Genomic DNA, 17709 nt, shown 5'->3' with positions numbered 1-17709 from the left:
ACCGTCGTCTACATTTGTAACTATCTCATGCAAGTATGTTATAGAAAAGATCTGAGACAGCTTTAACTTAAAATCAATTATTATTAAATTGGAATAAACACGTGAAATACAGGGAGCTCATTTAATTTCATTTACTTAAAAAAAAAAAAAGAGTAACAAAGGTTGTTTAAAAAAAAAAAGAATTCATAGTATTGCCATCTGTGATGGGTAATTGTATGTGTCAACTCGAGTGGGCCACAGGCTGCCCAGATGGCTGTTAAACATTATTGCTGGATGTGTCCATGAGGACGCTTCCAGAAGAGGCTCGCATGTGAACTGGTGACCCGAGTAAAGCAGGTGGCCCTCCCCGGTGTGAGTGGGACTCGTCCAGGGCTGGAGTGAAACCAAAAGGCAGAGTGGAGTTGGATTTGCTCTCTGCCTGACGTTGAGCTGGGACACCGTGCTTCTCCACTTGCCCATCCAGATCCATGTTCTGCTCTCAGAGCAGTCAGGTAACCGGTAGGACTGAGCTAGAACATTCCAGTGCGATCACCTGATGGACACTTAATACGGGAGTGGGGAGGAGTGTTGCAAAATGTGGGCAGGGAATAAAGAAACCACAAGTGATAGAACAATATGTCAAAGTTGTTAAGAGCAGAAGCAAACCGTAATCATCTAAGCCTGAAGAGGCAAGTGAAAATCATGCTTGCCTGGACCTCAGGAGAAAGCCACGTGGGGAAGCCCACTTTGACAGGAGCAGTGACCTCTGCTCAAGGGGCCCACCAGCCCTTGGCAACATCACGGTGGGTGGGGAATTGAGAGAATAAACAATTTGCCATTTCTCTCCTGCAGTCTCCTAATAGGGTGTCCTGTTTCCTGCAGCCAGCTGGAGTAGAAGGGCAAGGGTGCCTAGTGACGAACCCCATATAAAGATCAGTCCCCAGGGACACAAGAGACTGGAAAAGGATGGACGGGAGAGCTGGAGAGGCAGGCGAAAGATAACCAACACAGCCCTTCTCTGCCTTGCTCTGGACCCTGAAAGGCTAGCCCACATGGGCTGCCTCATCTCCAGTCCTCGGACTTACCCTTCTGGTGATGTTCAGCCAATGAAACTAGGGGTCAGGAGGAGACAGAATTCCCCTGTTCTGATCATGGTTTTGACAGTAGGCTCAGTTCCTCTATCTAAGGTCTCAGTACCTGTGAGGCAGCCCACATCCTTGGCTGCAGCTTTTCCTGCTGCAGTGACATGGTTCCTGCTCCTTGCCCCTTAAGTCTCAGGGGAAGTAATAGCCTCCGTGTTATTGGTCCCCAGTGTGTCAACAGCTGTTTTGGTTCCCATGACCTGCCCACATTTCTATCACTAGTTCCTTCATTAATCTTCTTTAGGTAAACCTCTAAGACTGCCTTCTGTTTTTCTTCCAGGACCCTGAGTGATACAAAAATGCACAAAAGTTTACACAAGCCATCAGCATGCCCAGAATGAGTGGGCTGCATGCCCAGAATGAGTGGGGTGGTTGTGTAGTGACTGAATCTTTGGGGGGATACGCAGTTCTCTCTAGATCACTAGGGCAAGATAACCCATTCACCTCCTTTCCCCGACAAGAGAACCAGAAGTGCTTAGCACTGACAAGGATGCTGTAGAAAAGACGTGAGCATCATCTCGGGGACGGGAAGGGTTAGACTAGCTATGCAGGCCCCATGATCTGTTCTGGTCTTCAGGGTCTCGTATTCTCATTCTTGGCAGTTGTTTCAAAGCCCAAGGCAGCAGGTGTCTTATTTGGGGTTCCCTCAAAAGCCAAAGCTGACATGAGGATTCGGATATTGTGAGAGAATGGAAAAGTGATACAGGAAGGGAGGAAGGTCAATGATGTATGCATCAATTAATGAGTTCCTGTTACAGGGAACTGGGTTTCAATCTTTTTCTCCTCCCGCACTGTGCATCTTGTATCTGCATTAGGCATTAACCAAACTCCCCCATCGGCAGGAATACCTGCTCAACCATAAAGAGTAACGTTCTCCTGTTGCATCAACTAGACAACTCAGTAAAAGATAACATTCATTCTTGATCTTGTATGGAATTTCATGACCCACCACAATGATGATGACACTTAGATCTGGATTATGCAAACTGTCAATAATACATTATTTGATGTACAGCCCTCTGTCTCAAAAAACACTTATATAACTGTGCCTTGACTTCTAGCCGGTGGAACAGTTCTCAGAGCTTTCTGAGGGGCTCTTCCCAGGTTATAATCCTCAAATTTGGCTTGAATAAAAGTTGCCATTTCTTTCTTAGGTCAACTGATTAATTTTTCATCAGCAGGTTGGCCCCCAAACAACTTGGGCTTAGTAACCTATGGGTCCCCATTCAGATGCCTCATTACTTTCTCCTGTAGCAGTCAGTTCACATCATTCATCTTTCCAAAAATTGTCAAGCTATGTTATGGGGGTATACAAATTAATAGTAAAGTTTATAAGGAAAAAGAAACAAGCAAGAATAGCCAGAAAAATAATGAAAAGGAAAAAAACCTGTGAGGGGAGACCTGCCCTATATTAAAACATACTACAAATCCTCCTTAATTAAAACATTGTTGCACTAACACATGAACAGAAAAATAGACCAGTGGAACAGAAGAGAAAGAACAGAATTAGGGGCAAATACATATGGGAATTTAACACACTATAAGCATTGTATTTCAAATCACTGGAGTAAAGATGGACTGTTTAATAAATGGTACCAGACAATTAGGTAGCCTTTTGGGAAAATATAAAATTACATTCATATCTCATACTGAGGCGGGAAGCCCCATAAAAAGATAGGCAGGACCCCCAAGCAGGGCCACTACTCTCCTGCCAGCACCATCCAGTTCCCTGGCCCAGAGGCTCTATCTCACTTTTTGCCTCTGAAACGGCTTACTTACCCCTGAAATTCTATTGGTTCCCTGAGCCCACTCCTGATTGATTATTTCCTTCACTCCTGATTGGTCCATTTCCCTCACTCCTGATTGGTTATTTCTCTCCCTCCTGATTGGTCCATTTCTACAAAGCTTGTTCCTAATTAGTCAACTTTTGTTATACCCTATTTGCATATGATGTTGCAAAGTGTAAACTGGCAGCCTATAAAAGCCTCTGTAAACCTACAGACGGGTCCCAGAGCTTGGAGTGTTAACTCCTGTGGACCCGCTGGCATAATAAACCTGAGTTCTCCAACTCTCTGAGTGCTGCTTGGTCTCTCGTCCAGATCCAGGTTGCTGTCACAACTGAGCTGTAACACCGAACTGTAACACTGAGCTGTAACACATTTTTCTGCAACAATACTATACATGAGAATGAACTCTAAGTGTATTAGGAATGAAAATGTAAAAAGTAAAGTCACATACTATATTATTTATAAAAAGAAAATTAATAGTTTGGAGGAAAGGAAGCATTGCAGTAGGAAAAACGTACATTGACACCATACACCTACTGTCAGTGGAGAAAATAAAAATAAAGCTGACTTAAACTACCTGTGAATTGGTAAAATTTTTAAAATACATACATGTAAGATACATGTGGTGTGTATAGATATTCCCTGTAAGATACAGGCATCACTAAAGTACCAGGAGAAAACACAGGTGAATTCCCATTTAATCTTAGTTGTTGAGTTGTTGTGACTGGCTTTTTAACAATAACTCAAATTCCATAGATAATTGTCTTAGTCATTTTGGCTGCTCTAACAAAAATACCATAATGTGGGTGGCTTGAACTACAACATTTATTTCTCATGGTTCTGGAAACTGGGAAGTCCCAGGACCATGGCACCGGCAGACTTGGTGTCTGGCAGAGGCTTAGTTCCTTGACAACAGATGACTGTCTTCTTGGCGTGTCCTCACACGGCAGAAGGCGTGAGGGAGCTCTTGGGGACAAATCACAATGGTGTGGATTCACTTACATTACAAGATCTGAAATGAAGCTGGGGGCCATTAGGGAAGTAGAACTTACACCACACGCTGGTGCTATATAAATCCTTGAACCGCCCATCCTGGGGACCATAGGGAACTTCTTTCTGTGGTTACCCACTAGAAACCACAGCTTAGCAACCAATCTGCTGAATGCCTGCAGGCAGTAATCATAGTTCTGTAAAAATAACCTGTGTAACTTTTCTGGAATGTCCATATTGCCTTCATAAATCTCTGTCATTTTCTGTTTCCCTTAGAGTTTACTGGAATCAGTGCCTCCCAAACTGAAACTTTTAAGGTTTCAGATAAACTCTTTTTTCATTTGTAGCGTTCATGGTGGGGAGGGGTGAGAGAGTTGACACCCTCTGGGGTCTCTTTTATCACGGCACTAATCCCATTCCAGAGGTGTCCACCTTCATGACCTAATCACCCCTCAAAGGCCCCACCTCCAAATATTATCACCTTGGGGAGTAGGTTTCAACATATGAATTGCAGAGGAATTATAAACATTCAATCTATAGCAGAAATGATACCAAGCAAGACCCCGTGGGGTCCTTCCTTGTACAAATCTTTTCCATTTCCCCTGTTTCGTGTCCATAAGTAATAGGCTTCTTTCAGCCTCTTCGACCTTCCCTGCATTCCAAAAGGCAGATTCAAACAGTTGCTAATCAGGGAAGGGAGGGAATGCAGAAATAAGAGAGGAACAATCAAGAAACAATACTGCAGCCTTGGGGCAGGACCTTGGCTCCTCCTCAGGAATATACATAACAACACCTTTGAGTTCTTCTGTAGGATCTAGGGTTCCTCTACCCCCTGCGTCTTATTTATAGAAAAGCTGGAGTCTCCCAGGCCTTAGATGGTTTTGGGGGGACATGGGGGCCCAACAAATGGCTGGCATTTTAATTAAAAGTAACTTTCCTTTTTGTTACCAAGGCTGTTGTCCCCAGGACCATACCCCTGCCCTCCCTCCAATAGAGCCCATTGCTCTTACCTAAGTGGCTGCAAAGAGAAGAAACAAGAACTGGTCAGAATTGAAAGTCTGCCATGGTGGAGGATTTGACTTCCAGTGGACCTTAGCCTCATACGCTCATTGTAATGTATTGGCATGCTAAATGACACACCCACTAGCACCGTGACAGTTGACGGTTGTCATGACAACAGCTGGAAAAGCCTGTACAAAGACTGATTGGCTCCAACACACCTGGAAGATGGACATAATGGCAGAAGACTTCCATAAACATCCACATGGCCTGACCTGAGACTGGAGCTGTTGTGAAGGAAAAACCGGGCTGGTCTAACAAGGTAACTCACAAGTCTAGGAATGTGGAGAGGCTGGGCTGGGCTAACAAGATCACTCACAAATCTAAGTATTGGAATACTGATATGGGTTCTGCTGGACTAACTTGTAAATCTAGGTTAATTAGTGTTGGTTTGCTGTTCATGTTTTTTGCTAGCCAGCTGGGTTTTCAAAGATACATATCTGGCTTTGGAATGTTGGTTTGCTGCCTCCCTGCCTCCACTTTTGTGATGATAATGCTGCTAAAGCTGTTCCATGCCTATAGGCCGAATACCCCAAGCTTGTACTTTACCCTATAAAACCTCATGCGCACATCTTGGAGGTGCTCAGAGCTTCGGAGCAGAAGCCCCTCTGAGCCCGCCGGCGTAATACATCTGAGTACTCCAACCCTCCAAGTGGTGCTTGTTTCTTGGCTGGCCTGTCGTTTCTGTAACAGTCTCATGATTACAGCTAATTTCCAGAAATCGTCAGACTCCTTTGATCAGCAGCAGGTGGCTCCATGGTGACCGTCAGGAACAGGAGTGGGTCTGTGAGGGGAAAGGAATGCATGAGAATTTTCTGCAAGAAAGCTCAGGAACAGATAAGGTTAAAACTTAACAGTTAAGCTTCTTGTCTTGCGGCAACTAGGTGTACTCATTAGTGTAACAGAGATGGAGTTAACCTTTTATTCCTGCAAGCCTGTTCCCCACCTCCCCCGGGACTCAGGCCTTTGATCTTTAGCTTACAAAACCTGTTTTGCCCAAGGCTGTTTCCTGGTCCTTTTGCAAAGTGGCTGTAATCTTGTCTTCCTGCCTCAATAGAAATTCAAATGTGAATGTGTCGTGGACCATTCCATCAAGATCCTCATGGCCCAGTACAGTTCTTGTGCGTTCTGCCTGTGCAAGTCACACGATGTCCATCACAGATACATCTGGATACCTGCCTACCCACCATGTTTTCTGCTTTTTCACAGGCTCTGACTTAGAATAAATAGACTTAAGTTAACTGCAATTCTTTCGCAAGCTGTGACTCCCCTCTTCCCATGTGGTTTATTGATTTCAAATTCCACCTTCTGTGGAAAGTCTCTCCTCATCTGTTCAAATCCAGTCACTCAGGTCAGCCCCCATTCTCCTGCGAGAGACTCTCGTGTCTCTACTGTGGCGTTTGTGTCATTCTGCCTCATGTCACAGCCACGCACACGACACCCACGAGTACCAGCTCATTTCTGTGTCTCCCAGGGCACCAAGAACAAACACCATTCAACACTTGCCCAACTGAACTGCAGTTAAGTGGCCCCTCTTTCAAAACAGGAAATAGGTGGGGTGGGGAAGCTGAGCTCTAAGCGGCTGGTAAGCTGACCGGCTCCTAGGAGAAAAGTGGAGTGGACTTCGGATCTTTCTAAACATCCTTCGTTGGAACCCAGTGCATTCATTCCCTGCGGAAAGACAAGCTGCCTACAGCAAAGAACTGGGGAGAGGAACAAGAGAGACGTGGCTGCTGGCAGAGCAAAGTGAGTACCTTCACTCGGTGGGTGAGTGAGGAGTAAGGCTCTGCCGCCCAGCGAGCCTTGGAGGAACCCAGGTGTGGGTGGAGCCCATGGCACGGCTTATTGTACCAGTTGCTCCAAAGAAACAGAGAGGAAAAAGAAAAGAAAAAAATGTTTTAAACCAGAGCAGAATTCACAAATAACCTAGAAAACTGAACAGCACGAGACACTCAGTGGTGTCTACACCGGCGGCAGGGCTCCAGTTGAGGGTGATGCTCTCCATTTAACTAATATTTATAGGACTGGGACCCTGGGGAATGCGTGTCCACCCGTCCAGCCTCAGCTTCCTTTTCCAGAAATTGAGAGAATTGGACTCACTGTTCTCCAACAGACTTTCGACCTCTGAAAATGTTGTAATCAGATAGTGCTACTATATGCAAAGCGCCCTGATAAGCATTATGAGAGACACAAAACCAAAAGAGATACAGTCCTTGCCCTCCAGTAATGCTTAACTTCTTTGGGCCTTAGTTTTCTCGTCTGTCGAGCTGTGCAGGTGTACGGATTAAAGGTGATGTATTTGTAAAGCACTGACTGCCTGGCTCTCTGTAAGTGCCCTATAACTGGTACCTAGTAGTGTCTCTAAAGTGGGATTAATAAACTCATGGTGGGAGGAGATGCTCAAATGAGCTAATGGAAGCAAAAGTCCTTTTTCAAAGTAATCATGAGTGCACACGAGAGGGACAACTCTGTTGCTTTTGTTTTTTTTAGCAGCATGAATCCGATGACTTCAGCGGCCCCCCTGGCCAACTCTGTGTTTGTGGTGGCACCCCAAAATGGGTACACTGTGTTCCCGGGGGGCATGTCTCAGGTGCCCCTGTATCCAAACCAGCAGCCCCAGGTGCACGTAATTCATGGGAACCTACCTGGTTCACAACCATTTGTGAGTGAGCAGCTGGCCCAGAGGACCTTGAAAGAAGGCAAAACCTTAGGGGTAAGTGAAATTTCACTCTGTAGGCAGGGGCCACGTGGGTAGAGTGTGATGAGCACAAAGATTTATCTACAAGATGTTCATCACAGTGTTATTTACAATATGAAAATAATAGGGACAGTCTTCCCTGTAAATTATCTCCATTCTGACCACTCCACATCCACACCGTGGAATCTGGGCAGCCCTTAAAAAACATTTGAAGAATCCTTAATACCATGAGGATGTGTTCATGATGAAATATGAACTTAAACATAGAGAGATATGTTGTATTATCAATATGTAGATTTGAAAAGAGTGATGGAAGTTTAGACACCAAAACGTGAGCTGCTCTTTCCTCCGACTGCTGGGGGAAGGGTGTGCAGTTTTTATTTCATGTTTATCTTTTCCATATTCCTTTGTAGACCAGGAAAACAAAAGATTTATTAGAATAAAAAAGAGGCACAAAGGGGAGGCCAGGTCCAGCCTCTGAAACAAAGGCTTCTGTTTGTGGTTCTCCCGACAGGCCGTCCAGATCCTCATTGGCCTGGTTCACATCGGCCTGGGCTCTGTCTTGTGCACCGTCCTCTTGGGAAAATACACAGCTGTCTCACTCTACGGGGGCTTTCCGTTCTGGGGAGGCATCTGGGTAAGTAACGCCAGCCACCCTGCAAGTAAGTCCCCGGGAGAGGGCTCCCACACGTAGGGCCACCTTATCAAGCCGTGCTCTGCAGAAGGTTCCCAGCCCAGGGAGCAGGCAGGGTGTGAATCCAGCTCAGGTCTGGTTCGCCAAGCATTTCACTTTGCCCGGGCTGCCATGACAAATGCCACTGACTGGGTGGCTTGAATAGCAGAAATGTATTACCTCACAGAGGTCTGAGATCAAGGTGTCTGTAGGGCTGGTTTCTTCCGAGGCTTCTCTCTTTGGCTTGTAGATGCCCATCTTGTCCCTGGGCCTTCACACAATATGTGTGTGTGTCTGTTAATCTCCTCTTGTAAAGGCATCAGTCCTATTGGATTAGGTCCCACCCTAATAATCTCATTTAACCTTAATCATCTCTTTAAAGGCCCTGTCTCCAAGGACAGTCCCATTCTGAGGTGCTGGAGGTTAGAACTTCAAAAGATACATTTTTAGGGGACACAATTCAGCCTCTAACACCAAGGGGCAGCTCTGCCAGGCAGCATTCACCCAGAGGCGGCGCCTTTTCTAATCCACCCACCCTAGAGGCCAGGGAACCTTTTTCTAGTTTTTCAGCGCAGAGGTGGCACCTTTTTGTAATTCACACAAAAGCACCCACGTGTAAAAAGATGTACTGGGAACAGCCCCCAAGCGTTGTTTAACATACGACCACAGCCTGAGCTCTGGGGGGAAAGCCTTTCCACGTGTGGTCAGGAGGCACTAAGCCATTAAGCAGTGGGGAACTCAGCCCCCTGATGGGTTTCAGAGTCCCCATTCTGGGAAAATACTTCATACGTTAGATATGGCAGTTTTTTTTTCTGGCAAAGTCCATGGCTTTCATCAGAATCTCAGGGTGACCTGTGACTCCCTGAAAGGTTAAGAACAGCAGGTTCTTTCTCTTCTCCAAGTTACTGCCTTTATGATTCTTTTGCATTCTCCTCAGTGTCCTCCCCCTCCACACACACACACCCACACACACACTCCCGCTTCCCTTCCCCACCCACCACTCTCACTTTTTCTCCCGGTTACAGAGTCTGTCCCTTGACTCACACACCTGTCTGGGACTCAAATGCAACCTTTCTCGTAAACAGCAAAACTCCAGAGTAACCGAGACGTCAGCCCAAGTCAACCTTCTCCCATGAGATTTAAATAAAATAGCCTAGAGTTACCCCCACCCTCCTACCCACACAACTGCTGCGAGATGGCAGAGCTTCTGTTCTTGGGAGCACCCTTCTCTGAGTCCCTGCTCTCTCTCGTTCCCATCCGGGGCTCGTCTCCCGAGACTGAGGCTATCTCTCCGCTCTGCACAGACCTAACTTGGAACCAGTTCCACTCTCTCCCCTCAAGCACTGACTCACAAGGCAGCTGTGGAGTTCGGGGCAATGAAGAGGACTAACACGCCAGCCACAAAATGACTCGCTATTGAGTATTAGATTCCAATGAGTGTTATATGCCAGGCAGGAGGCTGGCCTGGCATCTCAGATGCCTCACTGGCCATCTCTCCTTCGCCAGGATGCTCAGCACCCTTCAGCTCTCGTGACCACCCCCCCCTTTTTCCTGCAGTTTTGTTGTTTGTTGCTGTCTCAACCCCAGGACGATATTTCTGTTTCTTAGAGATCACTAACATCCTCTTCCAAAACAAAGTCACATCTCCTCCTTCAGGACCTCAAAAGGACCGGCAGGAACTTCAGAAATCCAGCCTTTTGTTCCCTTTCTTCCTCATCAAGTCTCTCTAAACAGAAGGGTGTACAGTGGAGATTTGTTTTTCCACTTACAGGGAAAATGCCATTCCCTTTAGAAGGCATATGCAGCTAGAGTAAGTTTCCACATAAAAAACCATTTCCACTCCACTGCAAAAGCATCTACCCTGAGTGGGAGGGAGCACAGGGTGAGGGTTAAGAACATGAGATCGGGAGTCAACCACGTGTATCTGATTCCCAGCTCTACTACTTGCTGGATGGTCTTGGGTGAACTGTTTTCAATCTCTAAGTCTCAGTCCATGCATCTATAAAATGGGAAGAATAATGGTGCCTGATGGGCCATCAGGCAATTCAATAAAGCAAGGTTTACAAAAAGCACTTGATGTAGTGCTCAGCAGAGCTTTTCCAAAACCATGGCTGATGGCCTCGCAACCCACTGTAGCTACCACACTGGGCAAAGGATGGCAGGTAATCCCATCAGCCACTCTGCCTGCAGATGCCAGTGCTGAAATAAGCGCACACAATCTACCTCATCGTCTTCATATTTGATACTCAGCGTTGTAAAGAGGCAGCATTTTTCTGCGTAACTAAAAAGTACTCACCCAGATGTGCAGACAGGCAAGGACTGATGTTGGGCGCAAACATTTAGAAGCAGAGCAGACGCTGGTAACCCCTTCCTTCTTCCCTGTAAAACCCCTGTCCCTGACTGAACCCTGAAATAAGGATGGGAGACCAATGAGAAGCACATGTGGGAAAATAAAAGAAAGGAAACAAGTGACATTTACTGAGCACCTCTTATGTATAGGACCTACTATGTGCAAGATAGACTAAATGCCAGATGCAGGGCATAAATTACCACATGATGATGACGCTTAGGAAGACATGTCCTTTTTCCATTTTTTCAGATGAGGACATGACTACTTAGAGAAATCAGTGACTTACCCAAGATCACATGAGTTTCAAGCCAGAATTTAAAACCAGGTCTGCTGATCCCACTTCACTGCCCGGTCATGTGGTGCCAAACAGTCCCCTCATTCATTCATTTATTCATTCATTCTTTTCCCCCGTGTTGAGCTGGGGTCCCAGTGGAGGAGCCTAGAGCCCATGAGAGAATGTGTGTGAGAACAGAGTCATGGAAACCTGAAGATGGGGGCCTTAACCTCTGACCTTTTTCTAAACCCCATCTCTCCCATACCAGTTCATCATCTCAGGAGCCTTCTCAGTATCAGCAGAAAATCAGCCAAAATCTTCTTGCCTGGTAAGTCACCTCCTGAGACCGGCTGTCCCAGCTGCGGACCTACGGGAGAGACACACTAGGGGAAAAGAAGGTTAACACACCATCCTTCCCCATCCTTGCACCTACTTATAACCAGACACGGGGCCCTGACACATGCTCACTCATCCTCACACACAGGACTGTGAAGAAAAAGCCGGGCTGGGCTAACAAGATAACTCATAAATCTAAGTGTAATAACTGACGGTTTACTGATCTAAGTTCTGCTGGGCTAACTCATAAATCTGAAGTTTAGTGTCAGTTTACTGGGCTAACAAGCTAACTCATAAATCCAAGCTCATCAAGTGTCAGTAACGTGATCTGTTCCTAATAGATAAGTTCCAGTGTACTGATTCCTTGGTTTTGCTGTTCAAGCCTTATTGGCTAATAGCCCCAAGCTTGTAATTAACCCTATAAAACCTCATGCACACATCTCGGAGGTGCTCAGAGCTTCGGAGCAGAAGCCCCTCTGAGCCTGCCAGCGTAATAAATCTGAGTACTCCAACCCTCTGAGTGGTGCTTGCTTCTTGGCTGGCCTGTCATTTCCGTAACAGGGCCACATGAACCTGGCCAGAGTCCCAGGAAGGAAAGAGTCCAGAGGATTCAGGGGAGGGAACAGCAACACAGCCACTTTAGTTACGGCATCAGAACGTGGAGACAGAGACAGAACAGCTTCCCCGAACAACTGTGAGAGGGGCCAGGACGAGGCACAGAGCTCCCGGGGACCAGGGCTCCTCTCCAGCCGAGCGGGACACTGACAGTGCCCGCAGCACACAGAACAGACCCCCACTGTTTCTGCAAGGAAGCTGGGAAGGCTCAGGCACCTGCCTCCCTGAAGAATCCCTCCAGCTGATCTCCGTAAACCAACACGGAGGAGGCTTTGTGGTCCCCCAGCAATGGACCGAGAGTGTAGCGAGAGTTCCTCTCGCAAGCAGGTTATCTAGGGTAAGGGGTTTCAAGATGGCCAAGTCCCTACATCAGATGAAAGCTGTTTGAAAGTCTCCAAAGAGAAGCTCAGAATTCTGGGCATGTCTTTCTGCACATGGCCCAGGATCTTGGAGCATCAGAGCCTGTCACATCCCAAGGTACTGGGGCCAAGCCTCCTGCCTATCTCCTGGGGCTTAAAAGGCTCACGTGTTTCCCAAAGATTATTCTTGGGGACACTTACTCTGTAAAGGCATACTTGGGGAAATTTCTGTTTAGTTATCCCCTCTCTAGAAGATCCATAATCCTCGTTAAGGGCTCTGAAAAGTCCTGCAGCAAAGATCTGTTTAGCTTTTTTTTTAAGTATAGTCAGTTTACGATGTTGTGTCAATTTCTGGTGCACAGAATAATGTTTCAGTCATACATATGCATACGTATATTCCTTTTCATATTTTTTTCTTTGTAAGTTACTACAAGATATTGAATATGGTTCCCTGTGCTAAACAGTAGAAACTTGTTGTGTATCTATTTTACATACAGTAATTTATATCTGCAAATCTCAAACTCCCAATTTATCCCTTCCCACCCCCTTCCCCCGGGCAACTATAAGTTTGTTTTCTATGTCTGTGAGTCTGAAGACCTGTTTAACTCTGTTCAACCTAACTTTTTTCTAAGTTCATTTACCCCAACACCTTTTTGCACAGAACACAGCTTCACTTGCTGCAGGACTTGGGTTCTGGGAATTCACATTAAGAAATACTTGAGTTGCTGCTCTTCTCAGAGCAGTTTGCCTCTTCCACTCTGACCCTCTGTGTCTTCTTCAGCTGAAGGGCAGCTTGGGCTTGAACATCGTCGGTGCAATCTTCTCTATGACTGGAATCATGCTCTTCATCACAGACATTTGTATATCCCCGTTCTATGTGTACCCCAGCTATCCTGACTATGCCTTCTGGGGTTTGGTGAGTATGCCCCCTGACCAGTGCTCCTCTGGGTTCCAGCTTAGCTTGGTTTAGAAAATTGTTACAAAGGGCCTGACAACCGAGCTTCTCCACCAAGCACCATAAGAACTGGAATGGTTTAAAGTCCCTGGCCTGTAGTTTTATTGTTGTGTTACTTTAAGAATGTGACTTTCTAAGCCTTAGTTTCTGCTTTTGTAAAACAGTACCTACCTTGTAACAGTGCTGAGAGAATTTGATGCAATTATACATATAACGCATATGTACTTGCCAATCTGCACCTCTGCTCACTTTCTTGCCTTCCTGACCATTACTAGGGACAAAGAATCAGCAGAGATGTTCCGTAATGTGTCCAAGAGTATAAATATTTACAGCTTTGCAGGCCATCTGGTCTCTGTTGCAATGACTCAACCCTATCTTGCAGTCAGAAAGCAACCATAGGAAATGCATAAACAAATGAGATGGGCTCTTGCTGATAAAATTTTATTTACAAAAATAGGCAACAGGCAGGATTTGGCCCATGGACCATAATTTGTCAACCTGCACTATATACAGATCAGCCCCATCCAATCGAAATAGAATGTGAGCGGCGTATGTGATTTTAAATGTTCTCACCACCATCCTGTAAAGGTGGGAAAAAATAAATGAAATTCATTTTAATATCTTATTTAACCCAGTATATCCAAAAGGTTACAGAACTTATGTAAAAAGATTCTTAGTTTGATACTTTGCATTTGAGATATTAAGTCTTTGAAATCAGTGTGTATTTCATACTTGCAGCACATCTCAGTTTAGGACCAGCCACATCTCAGGTGCCCAACAGCCACCCGGGACCGAGAGCTCCCGTGTGGAAGGATGCAGCTAGAGATGAATCCCACATAAACTCACTCTCCCCATCTGCATAGGAGTCCGTCCTCACCCGCCCGCTCCAGGCTGTCACTTCCGGTTCCCCTGCCCTCCTCCCACTGCCTCTCTTCTATATCATCCATTCTCCCTACACCCTACTAGAGTTTTTCCATCAGCATATAAACAGGCTTTTGTTTCTTCCATCATGAAAAACAAACCAACCAACCTCCTCTCGGTCCTATTTCCCCTGCCAGCTTCACTCCTGTTTCTCTGGTCCTCTTTGCAGAAAAATCCTTAAAAGAATTATCTGCACTCACTGCTTCCAACACTCCCCTCTCAATTTCTCTCTTGAACCCATTCTGATCAGACTTTTGGCCACACTTCTCTAAAAACCACATCTGTTTCAACTCCCCAATCAGGCCTCCTCTTTGATGGAGGTCACATGGCATCCAGGCTCCACCTGCAGCTGGTCCTCCTCAACCCTCTCTCCTCTGTCTCCTTTGCTTCTTCTCTGTTTCCCACTCTCGCAGGCTCAGTCCTTGGTCCTCTTTTTGTTCCTCTGCATGCACCGCCTTGGCCCTCTCACCCACTGGTGATCACAAAACACCTTCTCGACTCTAGAGTGAGGAGCCCCAGCCAACACCTCTCTCCCCAGCTCCCATCTCTGGTATCCAGTTGTACCGTCAACATCATTTCCTTTTTTTTTTTTTTTTCGTAGTGGAGGTACTGGGGATTGAACCCAGGACCTTGTGCATGCTAAGTATGCACTCTACCACTGAGCTAGGGGGAGGACATAGCGTGTACAGGATCCTGGGTTCAATCCCCAGCACCTCCATTTAAAAAGAAAGTTAAAAAAAAAAAAGTAATTTCAGTTCTGCCAATATCTGATCCCAGAAAGAAAAATATTTGGTTTTGCTTATTTGCAAAACCAAATATCTGATCCCCCATTCTGGCTGCCCACCCCACCCTCGGCCCTTGGCCTCCCATCTGAACAAGGAGAGCTGGACTTCACCAGAGCTTTGCAAATCATGATCCAAGGGAGGGGGTGCTCCAGGGTTTGACAAGCATGGATTAATGCCCATCAAACGATAGATATCTAAGCTGCTTCAGGGACCCCTTCTCCATGGAAGGTCTTCGTTGTAAAAGAATAATTTTGTTAAAAATACATTTGAAAAGGACCAGCATCATCTGTAAAAGCCCTTTGTCCTTCCTAAGCCTCTGTGATTCATTGACTAAGACGTCATCATTCTGCCTTTCCGTTTGCCTAGGACACCCTCTCCTACCCCCACCCTCTCTAAATCTTCTAGTAAAAATTAATCTCTCTCTCCCCCACTTCTCAGTGCCCCTGAGGCATTTTCCCTCCCTCTTTTATAGCTGTTACCTTGTCTGATATAGATTACAATTATCTACATCTTTATCTCTCTCCCTCACTCGACTGTGCCTCTCGACTGTGCCTCTCGAGATGCTTTTCTGGGCCTCTGGTGGCACCAAATAGATGTTTAATAAATGTTAGCTAAATTGAGAGGGAGGAGAAGGGAAAGAGTGAAGAAGGGGCCTCCCCTAAAGGGAGGATGCTCTAAGCAGCTGGCTCCCACCAGTGCCATTCTTAAATTATAATTGACAAACATGTATTTGATACCAACCATGTGTCTTATGTTCATATTTATTGTCTTAAGTAATTAGAATCCAGATGGGATCATTCAGCCCTTGTCCTTTAAGATTAAGATGGATTCAACCAACACTTTCTCCCCAGAGGCGGTGGGAGACCCCCATTCTCCTGAGTGTTCCTGGAGAACAGCAAGGGGTGGGCTTAGATTTCTCCTGATCCTTGGGTGAAATCTACTACTGCTGAACTCGTGAAAATTGAGGGTCCTCTCATGTACTCTTTTTCCCAAGTCCCAATTACTTCCCTCCATGAAATGCCACTGTCACAAGCCAAGAAGGCTGTCTCAGCTGCTGCCTTTCTCTAAAGGTTCAGACAGGTGGTAGAGGTTTACATCAGAGCCCAGGAAACTCCTGATTCCTGAAGGTCAGACATCCCTGTCTTGTAAAGTCTTAACTTCTCAAAGGATGCCTTTCCCTGCAGGCACCACCTTCACGTCACACCGGTCAGTCCCATCTTCCTCCTCTCACCAGATGGCTTCTCTCTGTGGCTTGTCCATAGTCCCAAGTTTCTATTCCCTTCCTACAGGGAACACTGTTTCACTGTCCGACTCCAGACCACACCCTCAGGTCTTGCCCCCTATTCCTGAAACAAGTTATCAACGCATTTCCCTAAACCGGAACAATTCTTTCCCTCAGCAGAGCACTGCCAGTGAGTATTAAAATAACAATTCTTTCACAAACACACTTGACCTTCACAAAAACCCGGCCAGTTTCCCCAGAAGGCTGAGACGAGGTGGAAACGAGGTTGGGGGACTTCCTCAAAGCCATAGAGATGTCCGCTGCAGACCCAGAGCTCAGACCCCCAGACCAGGACTCAGGTCCTTCGCATGCATTCTGGTTCCAGGTCCCTGGAAAGGCTCTTTCCGGCGTGCTGCTCGTCTTCTGCTTCCTGGGGTTCTGCATTGCATGTACACTGTCCCACTTTGGCTGCCAGCTGGTCTGCTACCAACCCAACACCGTGAGTCCCGGAAGCTCCTCAGTGGGTGGCAAGAGGTCCCCAGCGGGGTGGAGACTAGAGGGCTCTGCAGAAGCAGGAGGAGCGCGCGCATGCGCAGTCCTTCCTGCACCCCCAGCAGCCCGCCTCTCGTGTGTCTGTTTTTCCAGGTGGGCTTCGTCTTCCCGAATGTCTATGTGGCAAACCCAGCTGTCATCCCAGAACCAGCAACCTCGCCACCAAATTTTTCCGAGACCCAAGAACCCAAATAAGCAAAACCAAAGATTCTAGAAGCATTTTCACTGGAACCCAAAGAAGACCTTCCCTTTCTAAGCTTTGGAAACCAGATTCTTCCCTCTTTGACAATCTAAAGGAGCTGTCTCTCCAACCGCGCGCATCCTAGCCGTGATTCGTTTCAGCCTGGTAATTCTGCTGTTCCTCTATTAAAAAGGAGACAGGAATTTTAAACGGATTTTAACAAAAAAGGGCATCCGACAAGGGGCCCTTGTGTTCACCCACCCATGTCTAGACAACCCAAGCTCCGATCTTTCAATCATCCATTCATTTAATAAAAATGCACTAAGCATTTGATATGTTCAAGGTTCTATTCACAGCAGGAGGAGGGCAAACATTGTGTACACAACAGTCCTTGACCTCAAGGAGCGTCTGGCCTCAAGAGAGGACGATAGACAAGCAATTTTCTCTAGCATGGGTCAGAGTGTGGGGATACGCAGAGAGAGAGCAGAGAGGGGTGTGACTTATTCTGGCAGTGATGCAAATAGGAATGTGGGAAGCAGAGAACAAGCCAGGTTGAGGAAGCAACATTTGAGTGGGGCACCAAGGGAGGGCGAGGGCTTTTTTAGGGAATAAGGAAACACACACCGTTGGGAAGACCTTTGAAGAGAGTGAATCATCCACTAAAATGATCAGTGTTTTTTGTTTTTTGGGTTTTTTTTTTGGTGTTATAACTGAGGCAATAGTGCTCCTGAGTAAACACTGTCTTACAGTATCTTCCAAAGTTGTAAACTGAGGGAGGATTGTATAGCTTGGTGGTAGAGTGCGTGCTTAGCATGCACAAGGTCCTGGGTT

The 17709-nt window shown here is 46.3% G+C and overlaps 1 protein-coding gene across 3 annotated transcripts; it reads left to right on the top strand.

Annotated features, from left to right (window-relative positions):
• Positions 1–5141: 5141 nt before the first annotated feature.
• Positions 5142–17209, top strand: LOC105070086 (membrane-spanning 4-domains subfamily A member 8). Of its 3 annotated transcripts, XM_074371959.1 has the most exons (8): positions 5142–5219; positions 6504–6703; positions 7448–7670; positions 8170–8292; positions 11221–11280; positions 13044–13178; positions 16531–16665; positions 16791–17209. In XM_074371959.1, the coding sequence occupies exons 3-8, from the start codon at positions 7452–7454 to the stop codon at positions 16890–16892; spliced, it is 774 nt and encodes a 257-aa protein (XP_074228060.1). In that variant the 5' UTR covers positions 5142–5219; positions 6504–6703; positions 7448–7451; the 3' UTR covers positions 16893–17209. The 3 variants fall into 3 exon arrangements, with proteins under 3 accessions (XP_074228060.1, XP_074228061.1, XP_010954670.2); XM_074371960.1 differs by lacking the exon at positions 5142–5219 and having other exon boundaries at positions 6325–6703; positions 7451–7670; XM_010956368.3 differs by lacking the exon at positions 5142–5219 and having other exon boundaries at positions 6415–6703; positions 16531–16644.
• Positions 17210–17709: the final 500 nt, after the last annotated feature.

This window comes from Camelus bactrianus, chromosome 10 (genome assembly GCF_048773025.1).
Source record: "Camelus bactrianus isolate YW-2024 breed Bactrian camel chromosome 10, ASM4877302v1, whole genome shotgun sequence".
Classification (NCBI taxonomy): Eukaryota; Metazoa; Chordata; class Mammalia; order Artiodactyla; family Camelidae; genus Camelus; species Camelus bactrianus.
This window is presented reverse-complemented; position numbering and strand designations above follow the sequence as displayed.

Excerpts from the sequence above, each read along its gene's own strand:
- LOC105070086 (XM_074371959.1), top strand. The coding sequence starts at position 7,452 with ATGAATCCGATGACTTCAGCGGCCCCCCTGGCCAACTCTGTGTTTGTG. Across the intron at positions 8,293-11,220 it reads CGTTCTGGGGAGGCATCTGG|TTCATCATCTCAGGAGCCTT; the intron begins GTAAGTAACGCC and ends CTCCCATACCAG. Across the intron at positions 16,666-16,790 it reads TGAGTCCCGGAAGCTCCTCA|GTGGGCTTCGTCTTCCCGAA; the intron begins GTGGGTGGCAAG and ends CTGTTTTTCCAG.